At 37.4% G+C, this 12,103-nt stretch overlaps 2 protein-coding genes across 2 annotated transcripts; both read right to left on the bottom strand.

Annotated features, from left to right (window-relative positions):
- Positions 1–368: 368 nt before the first annotated feature.
- LOC112141088 (GTPase IMAP family member 7) lies at positions 369–5,209 on the bottom strand. Its single transcript, XM_024264135.2, has 2 exons — positions 5,066–5,209; positions 369–2,460 (listed from the first exon to the last, which is right to left on the bottom strand). Exons 1-2 carry the CDS (start codon positions 5,070–5,072, stop codon positions 1,478–1,480), a joined length of 990 nt encoding a protein of 329 aa, XP_024119903.1. The 5' UTR covers positions 5,073–5,209; the 3' UTR covers positions 369–1,477.
- A 3,428-nt stretch (positions 5,210–8,637) lies between these two features.
- LOC118600036 (GTPase IMAP family member 7-like) lies at positions 8,638–11,641 on the bottom strand. The gene is made up of 3 exons (XM_036216621.1): positions 11,592–11,641; positions 10,019–11,091; positions 8,638–8,763 (listed from the first exon to the last, which is right to left on the bottom strand). Exons 1-3 carry the CDS (start codon positions 11,596–11,598, stop codon positions 8,638–8,640), a joined length of 1,206 nt encoding a protein of 401 aa, XP_036072514.1. The 5' UTR covers positions 11,599–11,641.
- Between the last annotated feature and the right edge of the window lie 462 nt (positions 11,642–12,103).

Genomic DNA, 12,103 nt, shown 5'->3' with positions numbered 1-12,103 from the left:
TTCACGCTGCATTCACACTGGCACATTTCATTCCCCCAGGGTTCATTTCCTCGAAAAGAATTTGTTTGTAGGTGTTAAAGCTCCCTTGATCTTAAGTGTTTGTATTTCGTGATGCCATCAAGAGACATGACAAAAATATTCACTATTATGCAGATGACACATAACTTTATGTTACTGTATGACAAAGGACCTATTGACAACCTTAAACACCACATTTTAGATTTATTAGATTGTATTAAATGTAAAGATCTGGACAATAGAGAACTTTCTGTTGCAGAATTAGAGTAAATTGAGGTTTTAATTGTTGGACTAAGAATGGGAAAAAGGGCAGGGAGTTAAAGTGGAAAAAAACGTGACAAAATCCGGGAATGTGCACATTGACAGTGGAATGTTTTAATCTTAAAATATCTCTTGAGTCAGACCCTTTTTCCTCCAGTGCATGGATGCCAATTCGTGTACGTTACATTCAGAATTGTAATGTCTTGTTTTTTCTATTTTTACAAAGACCAGAAAAAAGATACCCCTAACTCAAAATTAAACAACTCAGATGTTGACTAGGAGAAGGAAGAAGAAATCAAATGTTTACACTGTCTCAGTTTCAGGATCAGTTTAAAATCCTCAACTTAAGAGGCTTACAAAAGGCTTAGAAAACACTACAACACTTGGAGAAAAAAGTGACTCAAACTTCTTAAATGCTTTATACATTTTGTCATTTGAAACTCTGACAAGGTTCTCATTGATAAAAACAAGACAAAAAATAATTTTCAATGCCTCAAAAACGAAAACCCAAAAACACAACATACATACAAATTACTAAAGATCTCAATATTCAGTTTATGTATTTACTACACACAGATAATAAATCATTTCAGTGCAATCTGGAGTTATGCAATACAAAAGAATTGTTAATAAGATGATAGTTTTTGTTTCAAGTAGTGTAAAGCTTATAACATTTGTATAATTATTAATTATTATAAACTATGGTGATTTCGACCTACTTTTATTAGAAAGACAGTTGTTTTCTTTGTTTTCATCTTTCTAAGACACAAGTTCTTAGTCTGCTCTATCTCTTTTTTTTAATAAATTGCTCATAATTATTATTTTTTGCTCTAAACCCATCTGTTTCCCATGTTTCAACATGACAAAAACAAACAAACATATAATTAGTAGTTATTGCTGTACCCAATCACCTGTCATCAAAGACATTTTTCACTTCAGTAGTTTTTTTTTTTTCTAAGTAAATCTTTTGTCAGATTATATAAGAAACAGAAAATGTTATTTGTCTTTAATTTTCTCTCCCACTTGGTTTCAACTGTAATGAGGATCGGTATTAGGGATTAGGGACTTCTGAGATAAAGAATTACTCAGAAATTATATATTAATCTGTTACGTGTTATAGTTTGGAAGTAACTTACACAACATTTTCAGTTTTTCTGTTTTTCGTGTGTGTTCTAATGTAATTCTGACTTCCCATGTCTTAAAACTTCAAAAATGAAAGTTGAGAGTTTTTGCAGACTGCATCTTTGGCTTTGTGAAAAGCCTCAGTTGGACTTTTTGCTTCTTCACTTGCCTCCCACCCCACACAAGCCCCCTGCTGGCCTCCAGTCCAAGCAGCAGACATGTATTCTTCTTTAGGTTTGGTTTTTAAATTTGATATTTCCACTTCAGAAGCTGCACCAAGAAGGGCACCTAATATTAAGCCTGTTGCAGCACCAACAAACTTGTTCAGTAGTTTACCATATGCATTATTTTTAGCTGTAATTGTTATTTCCTCTGGTGACATATTAGTTGATGACTGCCTCAGCTTGTGTTCCTCCTCTTTCATCTGTCTTTCTGCCTTTTTGAGCATCTCATTAGTGTACCACCTCCCATGGTTTGCCTCAGTTATCCTGTCAGTGGTTTTTAACAGCTCTTCTACTTGGAACTGATTACTCCTGTAACACTCTCTGCCTTCTTTCCAATATTTATTATCAACTACATGGCATCTGCCTCCGCATTTCTCCACAAGAGCTCTCAGCTCTGTATTCGTCGAAACAAACTTCTGAATAGTCATATCCTCTAGGAGCTGATCTCCATGAGTGAACACAACAGCAGTAAATTTCAGAGCGTCCTCAGAAAAATGTCGGCATATCTCTTTGAAGACCGCTTCTTCCTGCTCTGTGAACTTTTCCACTTTCAGCACAATGAGAAAAGCATGAGGCCCAGGAGCGCACTCTGTGATACACCTCACCAAATCTTCTCTTAGCGTCGTATCGGACATGCTTGTGTCAAAAACACTGCATGTGTCAACAAGAGTCAGGCTTCTTCCATGGACACGTTTGGTTTGGACAAAAGTCTTTGTTGATTCAGTGTTGGGAAGGTGGTTTATCTTGAAGACTTCCTCTCCCAGGATGGTATTAGCCAAGCTGCTTTTTCCTGATCCAGTTTTCCCCAAAAGGACGATCCTCTTTGAAGTTGACTCTAGAAGACAAGAACATTTTAGTTTATTTCATCAGATTTTTTCCGTGTTTTATATCATATTGTGTTAATTCTCTCACTATCCGTCTGTTTCCCTCTCCTGGTTAAATGTTGTTATTGTTTCTGCTGTTTTACCGTTTGATCTCCACAGGTGTGAATGATTACTGGCGGGGGTTTCTGTCACATCTGCAACCCATCTAAACTCACCCTGGCTCTGTTTAATCCAGTGTATGTGTTCCATCTTTTGTCCTTTGGTATTTTGATTCAAAGATTACGCTGGCTTTTTCCTGCTCCTTGATTCTAGATGTCTTCCTCTTCAACCGCTTGGATGACATTCACCTTCTGGACAGCAGAGATCACCCTCTGTAGCAATGTCTGGATTTCACCACCTTCTATAAATCAAACTTTGGTTACCTCTTCTCCTTCTAGCATAGCAGTTACTCTTTTGTAGACGTAATAGGCAATATTTTACTAAATCAAAACAAAAAAAACCCCACATATTTCCTGCAACTTTAACAAGTATGGCCCAGACACATGTCTGTGATGGTGTCTTGTGGCCCTCATGGTGTATTTTTTGCCTATTTTTGAGCTTCACCAGTGATAGAACATGTTTTTAAAAAGCTCCTGATATTTTTCCATTCAAACTCTTTTATTTAAAAAAAAATTAGGCATATTTTCTCAAGATATTTCCCTTTAGCTCTTCCTCCTCAAATATTTCCTCTCTGTTGGATCAAAGTGAATCAAAGTTATGCAAACATACATGAATAGGCTGTATAGACTATGAACTTGATTCTTCCATCCATCTGTTGAACCTGCTGTATCCCTTTCAGAGTCCTGGGGCTGCTCGAGCCAACTCAGGGGCAAAGGTAGGGTATACATTGAATGAGTCACCAGTCTATTGCAGGACAACACAAATATACACAGGCTCACATGGACACTTAGGAGCAATTTACAGATACAAATGAACCTGTGAAGCATGTCTTCTGACAGTCGGATGAAACCTGCACAGCGTGCACAAGGAAAACATGGAAACTCCACATAAAAAGGACCCATCTGGGAATTGTGATCACTACACCACTGTACAACCATCCTGACTGTCAAGATTATAAAAGAGAGGGCAATTTTTTGAATACATGCAAACAGGTTGCAGCGGTTAATTATTTAGGATTTGTGGCTGAATGCACATTTCGTGCACTTGAAGAGGCTCTGTAAGCTATTTCACAAGAACTCTGCTGTTTTCTGTGACACATTAAGCCAAGGCACTCAGGCCTTTGTAGTGTACACTCTGCATTGAATCATCCTGTATTTAAGTTCATTATAGCCAATAATGCTCTTACAGGAGGGTAGATGTGCAGTGGTGACAGCCCTTAATGTCAGCAGTCAGAGAGATTGAGAAAAAACGAGAGAGGAGTAGATAGAGGATTAGTATATTTATATGGATCCCATTAGCTGAGAGGTGTAGCCTTCAGCTAGTCTTCTTGGATGACGGACAGGAGCAGGCTGTGCACAAAGGAAACTTTTTTTTTTAAGCAGACATTAAAAGAGATAATTCATGTCAGTTGTCACAATCCCAGTATTGCAAAAACATCAAAGGGAAACATGTTAAATAAATTTCATAATTAATTTAGCCTGTTACATAGGCTAATTACATAGGCATACATAGGTTATATTGTAAATGAAGTGTAACTAGTTTTGGTGTGCACTGTGAAATTTGCATGTTTTACACACACAGACCTGATGAAACCAGTTCCTCTTTTGTCAGAGGCATTTTTAATATAGCTCAAATTTGTTTATCTTGAGAAATGTGTTTCAAACTATACTGTGTTGCTATTTGGAACATTGTTGAGTTGGGTGGAGCAAACTGGTCAATTCGTTCTCCTGGTTAAGGATATATACTTTAGTTGTATTGGATTTACATGGCTACAGTTCTTTCAGGCAGAACTGCTGCAGTAAATATGACCAACACAAAAACCAAACGATTGCAGCAGCAGAAACAGCTTATTCTGCGTGGATTAAAGAGAAAGAAAAAACATGTTTGAAGCAGATAAAGAGCAAGAAATCATAAGTGATATACAAATAAATGAAGACAGAGAACAGCTTGGACTCCACACTTTTTTTTTCCCAGTAGAACTGCGCCCACTTTCATGTTTAACTGATGTTTAACTGTTGCCAAGACAAATGTTCAGGAGGGGAAATCCAGTAAGTTGCAACAAGTCCAGATTTACATAAAAAGTTGCAACCATTTGTCTTTAACCCCAGAGCAATGACTATTTTTTCCCTATGTAATATACTTCTCTGTGAAAATCAAACTTCTGGATATTAGACATGTATCTGTTGTACTTTGATCATTCCACTCGTTTCTTTTAGCAAATCAAACTGTTCCTGTATGTGTGACATTAGCCAACTTCTACAAACACCTGACAGCAATACATATTGAACATGTGAATTCTACAACAGAATGTATACTTTTTTTTCAATATACCTGCAAGAAGCTTAAACAGATTAGTTTGCATTTAGATCATTTTGTTTTAAGCTCAAAGGTCAGATGACTGATAAAAAGCAAATTCTCTACAGAGCTCACACAGAAGCCACTTTTAGTTAAACTCACCATTCATGCTGTGAAAGGAAATAGGCACCAAAACAGATTTGTGTTGTTTCTTCTGAGACCGGACAGTTTCGTCTCTGCTGTTCGTTTAGTGTTTTCAGATGAAGTTCTGTTCATGCAAATAGTCACACGTTTGACTGGTCTGACCTGTTTAGCTTCTATGCTCACAGAATCAGGGTTTATAAACATTAATAACCTCAGCCATGGTGCAGCGGCAGAGCAGTTGACAACTGGTTGGAGGATCGCAGGTTTGGTTCCTGCAATGTTCACCCAAAGTGTCCTTGGACAAAACACTAAAACCAAAATTGCACATTGCTTCTTAGAGTTATAAGTCGCCATCAGTGTTGGGTATAGAGTTGTAATCAGTGCGTGAATGTGTGTGAATTGAACTGTGACTGTATAGTTCTTCTAAGAAGGTGACCACCATATAAGTAGACGCCATTTACCAATCGGTATTACGTAGAAAGCAGAAGATAATAGAAGGGCTGAAAGGTCCAATACTTCAGGAAAAAGAAATAATTAAAAAAATGTTGGAGATCCTCCATTCATCTGTTTTCTACACACACTTATTTTTATTCAGGGATAGAGGGTTGCTGGAGCCTATACAGCCATCAGGTAAAGATGGGGTACTCCCTGAACAGAATAAAAAAATTATAACCACTGAATATTGAGATCTTTAGTAATTTGAAACTGACACTACTATGATGCATCAGTCTACATTTTGGTTGGCTGGTTTGTGCACCAACAAGCAGGTAAAAAGTCGCAATAAAGGGTGTTGCATTTACAGTTGTGCCCATAGGTTTACAATGATAAATATTTAGTTAGTTATTTTACTAATTTATCAAACCTATTTAAATAGGTAAAAAAAGGAAACAAAATAAATCAAGAAGTCATCAGCATGTCACAAAACATGTTAACAATATAAAATAAAACAATACATATGTTTTTTTCTTGGCATCCCTAACAATTTTTCTGGTAGCTGTGGCAGAAATTTTTGTGATCATGGTTTGATTTCAACCGAAGTCCTTACTTTCCACTTCTTGATCAAAGTTTGAACACTGCTGACTGACATTCTCAGTTCCTTGGATATCTTGTGTCCATTTCCTGTTTCATGCAGTTCAGTTACCTTTTCCCATAGATTTTTTGACAGCTCTTAACTTCCCCAGCCACTCAGGATCCAGAAGTATTAGTGCAACACTGGATGAGAGATGCAAGGGTCTTTTGGGCCCAGAATCTCCAAAACCTTCTGTGCACACACATTGATTACAGGCAAACAAATCAATGGTAAGGATAATTAAATTTAACTATCATTCAAATCCTTTTGTATCAACTTGTGTGCTCGTTTTTAGAGCTGTCATCAGGAATGTTAATGTTCAAACAGGGCAATTTGGGAAGTTTCTGTTGTTATGATTTAAAAAAAGGTAAAAAGATTATCTTTGACAATTTGACAATAAATGGCTTCACCCAACCACTAACTGTGAGGGGAAACAAGGTTTTTTGTGTTTATCGTTCATATTCTATTATAATTAATCATTTCTGTCAGGGACTATAAACTTATGACCACAAATGTAAATTTTTTAATTTTCAACTTTTGAAACACAGCAAGGTCTTTTACTGCTTTTATTTCCTGTTCCTTGTTTTTGCATTGAAATCTTTACAATAGTTTCATCACTAAGAAATTGTAAAGACAAATACGAGAATAATTTCTTATTTTTAATTCCAAATCGTGTCTGTAAATAATATAATGTCTAAATGCAACTTAATAATGTGAAAAAATAGGTGATCTAAGAAAACATCTTAGAATAATTAAACCTTTGATAAAAGCATATTTACATGCCATATAAATAAAGAAGAGATGTTATGTTGTGTATGAAACCTTATTAGAAGTTATAGTTGATATTTGGACTTATTGATAAATCACAGTAAAATGGTAAAACTGGAATCATAAAAGAGGACACCATTTGTCTATGGTTTTGAGCACTAAAATGGTTTCATTGTTTTCTATTCAAGTGAAGACTGAAAAGACGCTTTGTGTTTTGAGGTGAAAGACATTTAATCTTCATGGACAAAGGAGAGCTGACGTGGCTTCAGGAAACAGTGCAGTCTTCATACATCAAGTTGTGGATAAATAAAAAAAAAGGTGCAGCTACGACAACACCTTCATTCCTCTTTAAGTTAAGGTAACTTTACTGTTGCTTAACTGGTTTAGGGAATTGCTTTTCTTTTGTTTTTTGTTTATTTTTTACAGTCCAGTCAAACCTATTTCTATTGTTAGTTAAAGAATACTTTTATTTTTGTCTAAAAGACATTTTTTCAAATAGAGCTTAAAGCTAAAACTAGTTTCAAATTTGTTTACCAAAGTAAGATGCATTTTCTGGTAACTCCTCAAGGGTCAAAGATAGAAACTTTAAACACCCTTCAATGACTATGACATTGAAAGCAGACATGACTACCATATTTTAGAAGTTGCACCGGGAGTACAAGTCACAGGAGCTGAAAAATACATAATAAAAACAAGAAAAAAATATATACATATTCATTACATAGAATTAGAACTACATGTAATTAGAATCAGCATTATTTTGCTTGAACTAGATAAAAAAAAAAAAAAAAAAACAGGACATTTTGTGCTCTGGTGTCTCCACATTAATGTTGTATATTATAAAATATTAAATATTGCATACAATATGCACATTCAACGGCTTTGTTTCTCATGAAAAAGTTTAAAGTGATTCCAGACACTTGATTGGTGGTCTTTTCTTCTTCCTTCTGTCTTTATTCAAAATGCTTAATAGTTAACACTAAACTACAGGAGACAAGACTTCAAGTCTAAGCATTACTTGGAAAAGCTTTTAAAATGCTCTGCCACTAAACAGTGATCATAAAAAAAACAAAAAAACAGTGATTATCAGAACTAAAAATGAAATGGTCACATGCTTTTTTTCTGAACTCTGAAAATGGATCTGATCCACTGGTCTTTTAACGCAATGGACAAAATGTATTCCACACTAAGGAATGGGAAAGCGGACCCCTCCTGCCCAGACAGAACTCATGAGGCTGGATTCACCAACGATTCATGGGGCAAGTGGAGGCTGATGTTTCTGGCCCAGCTGTCTATGGAAGATGTCAAAGATATATACCTATTTGTGCCCTTGATCTTCAGATTACTCGCAATTGGAATTTCTCAGAGGTGAAGCTCATGAGAAGCGAGCTGAAGACGGTGAGAGGCGAGCTGTCTGATCTCTGTGGGAAGATACTTCAGGAAGCAGAGACTCATAGAGACGGCCTTTCACTAGCGGATCAGAAGCCCTGTGCCACTCTTGCCTAGCTGAGCAGGATGCTTTCAACCCTTGAACTTGTGGGGAAGATGGATGTCAACTTGGAGCGACTTTCTGCCCGAACAGAAGGGAGAGTGATTTAAATTGCCCTTATCCAGACCATTTTGAAATTTGCAAGACGAGTAAAGGACTCAACTAGCATGACAAAACAATCTGCTGGTGCCAGAAAGAATGATCTAATCTGACTCCCCTTATCTGAGGGTGCTGCCCTTGGGCCCTGTCAAAACATGTCCGCTTCTACAGAGTGTGAAAGGCAGCTGTGAGTGGAGATGAAAACTGCTGCTCATCCCTTCTTGACCTTGCCATTCCTGCAAGCTCCCTCCTCTCCCAAATGTAATCTGGACCTGCGCTCTTCTGAGGCACCTAATGGACAAACGCAAATGTGTCCCCTCACCCCTGACCATCCTACCCACCATACCTCATGGACTGTGTCTTCAAATGTACTGTGCTTCTGTGTGATGGTTTATTTTTTGCTTGAATCTTAACATTGTACACAGTGTTAAGATATGGCCATTCTTCCACCTGTGCCCTAGCCCCTCCTCTTGTGGCCCTCAATCCCCATGCTAGTAACAGGGTGCCGGCCAGTTGGCTGCTTCCACAGTGAACCTTGAAGTGTCCATGTGTACCTCTCTATCTGTCTTGTTCTGGGTTGTACTGACAAAAAAAACCAATAGTATCTTGAATCTTGATGACCTTCATAGTTTGATTAGGGCTTAAAACAATGTTTCGAAACAGAAGTTCCATTAAAGTTTTGAAACATCGCTACAGGAAAAACATACCCGGTAGATATACAATAGACTAACATTCTCTAATTTATATTTCATTGTCCTTAGCAATGTATTGACATTGACCAGTTTTAACATTTAGAAAATGGCCAATTAGGCAGGACAATATAATGTCAGACTGCGACAGACTGGCGACCTGTCCAGGGTCAACCCCGCCTTCGCCCATCAGTAGCCGGGTTAGGATCTGGCACCCCGCGACCCCGAAAGGGAAGACGCGGTCAAGAAGATGAATGAATGAATGAATATAATGTCAGAGCTTTGTTTGAGTTAATTCTTCAACCAAACTACCTTTTTATTAAGAAAATAAATTAAAAAATTGCATATGCCCTAAAAAACGCAGCTTGTTAACAGCTAATTTTTCTATAGAAAAACTGAACAAATATTAAAGAAAAGTATTGACAAAAGAACAAACGCTTTTATTGTTTTATTGTTTAAACAAAAAGGCAAACAAATATTTACCAATCCCACTGAAGCTCCTGAAAAGTGCTTCTTGTTGTTGCATTAAAAAAAAACCACACAAGGATGATTCAAACCAAAATGGTAAAAATAACTTTTTATACAATTAAATCATGCAATTACAAGCAGGTTCCTATTGTTGTCAGTAGGAGAATATTAGCAGAAAAAACATTTCAAATTTAAGTTCTTTAATATATTTAAGTTTTTACACACATAAGAGTTGAGAGTCACCAAGACAACGTCAAGTAATTGTTGATCAGTTTTCATTCAAAGTTGTTATAACTCTTGAATAACTTTTTAAGAAAATATGTAATCCAGTCATCTTCTGTTCCTTCCACTACTCCTGCTGCACCAGCGTCTGGCTGTGTGCTAACAACCGTATCTGCTAACTGTTGTCCTGCCGACACAACAGATTCCACCAGAGCTTCTTCTGGGTGCTTGCTAACAATTGTCTCAGCTAACTGTTGTCCTGTTGTCACAGCAGACTCCAGCACAGATTCTTCTGGCTGTATGCTAGCAACCGTCTCTGCTAACTGTTGTCCTGCCGACACAACAGATTCCACCAGAGCTTCTTCTGGTTCTTTCATCTCTGGAAGAGGTATTTCAGCTTCTCCCTGTAGATATCTTTGAATGAGCCATGCCGCTGCAATCACAGCTAGCCCTGCAAGAACTCCAAAGCCCAGAATGTCCCACCTCCATGCTTTCTTTCCCCCCTCTAAAAGTTTCTTGAAGGTGTTTATTTTGGCCTGTTTTAAAATGTCTTCCTTTGACATTTTGCTGGATGATTTTCTAATGCGATCTGCTTCTATTTGGATTTCTTCTTCAACTTCCTGAAGTATGGAGTTGGTGTAGTGGCCTCCATTATTCAGCTTCAGGATGTCATCAATGTTGTTCAGCAGCTGTGTAACCTGGAACTTGTTGCTCCTGTAGTCGTCCTGCTCGGCATTCTTCCAGTATCTGTTGTCAAAGACGTGGCAGCGACCACCGCACTTCTGCACCAGGTCTGACAGACCCTCACTCTGACTGACATACTCCTGAATTGTCATCCCTTCAGGGAGCTGGTCACCATGAGTGAAGACCACCACAGCGTGCGTTAGGACCTCCTCTGAGAAATGCTGGCAAATCTGGCTGATGACAGCCTGCTCGTGCTCTGTGAACTTCTCCACCTTCAGCACAATCAGAACCGCATGAGGTCCGGGAGAGCACTCAGTGATGCACCGCAGTATCTCACGTTTCATGTCTTCTTCTGAATGATCGGGCGCCAAGAGACCTGGAGTGTCTATCAGAGTGAGGCTTCTTCCATTAACTTGTCTGGTCTGGCTTTCAGATACACAAAAGCTGGAGTCAAAGTTACTGACTTTGAACACAGGATTTCCAAAAATAGTGTTAGCCAGACTGCTCTTTCCATTTCCCGCTTTTCCCAGCAGGACAACCCGTAGAGGTTTTGGCACTGAGGAAGGAAAAACAATAAAAAATCTTTACATTTATGAGCTGAGTGTTCATAAATTACAGGCAAAAATGTTTAACCTTCATTTTTATTCCATATTTAAAGAGAAACAAATAAATAACCTGCAGATCGACATTTGAAAGAAACTCAATCAGTCCACTGCAGTGAAAGTTTTTTGCATTAAATCCATTTCACTCACCGAGTTTCATCCTCACTAGATGGTATCACATTAAAGGTTTATTCATGTAATCTACAGCTCACTCATACAGGCCAACATTAAACTACAGCTGGTGACTTGTTCTTGTCATTATCTCTAGATTAAGCTGGACACTAACCATCTGGAGTGGCTTAAAAAGAATTGTGAGAACCTTAAATGTGAATTGGAGCTTTATAAATACACAAGAACAAACAGAAAAGACAAAGGTGGAGATATTTAGCACCAAGTTTTCAGATGAAAACAAAAATTAATACAGTCTAATTGTTGACAAAGTCAAAAAACTTACCGTTCATGTTGGATAGAAATGTGAGCAGAAAATGCAGACGTCTTTATGCTTCTCGTCTCGTGCTCGGTCTGACTCCTTTCCTTGCAACTTCTCTACCTGTCAAACTTGTTTCTTTGAACAGGTGTGACAGCAGCTAACAACGTTCGCTCTTATTGATGAAGCACCAGCTCAGTTACCCTTTATTATACAGATATAAATGTCCAGCTGTCACTTGAAATCTGAAGTTTTCTTTTCAGGATTTTATTTTATTTTATCTTAATGTTTATTTCAGTAAAGAAAAAAAACAGATTAACATTTAATTTAAGTAAAATTTATAACATTTTTCCACAATCGTTCTGAATATGGGAGTTTTAAAAACTTCTGTTCCTTTTATATTATAAACACTGTCTTTTGTAAATTGGCTTTAAAGGTTGATTAGTAAGGTTCTCTGGTATGCCTTAGTCTCTGAAATATTAAATTCTTATTGGATAAACTCTTTCGATTTTAATAGATTTAAATGTATAAATGTAGGT

Source organism: Oryzias melastigma, linkage group LG18, assembly GCF_002922805.2.
Source record: "Oryzias melastigma strain HK-1 linkage group LG18, ASM292280v2, whole genome shotgun sequence".
In the NCBI taxonomy this organism is placed as follows: domain Eukaryota; kingdom Metazoa; phylum Chordata; class Actinopteri; order Beloniformes; family Adrianichthyidae; genus Oryzias; species Oryzias melastigma.
This window is presented reverse-complemented; position numbering and strand designations above follow the sequence as displayed.

What these genes read in the sequence shown, in the direction of transcription:
- LOC118600036 (XM_036216621.1), bottom strand. An exon ending in GACAACAGTTAGCAGATACG is followed by an intron (nt 8,764 to 10,018) that starts GTTGTTAGCACA and finishes TTTGTCCATTAG; the next exon opens with GTGCCTCAGAAGAGCGCAGG.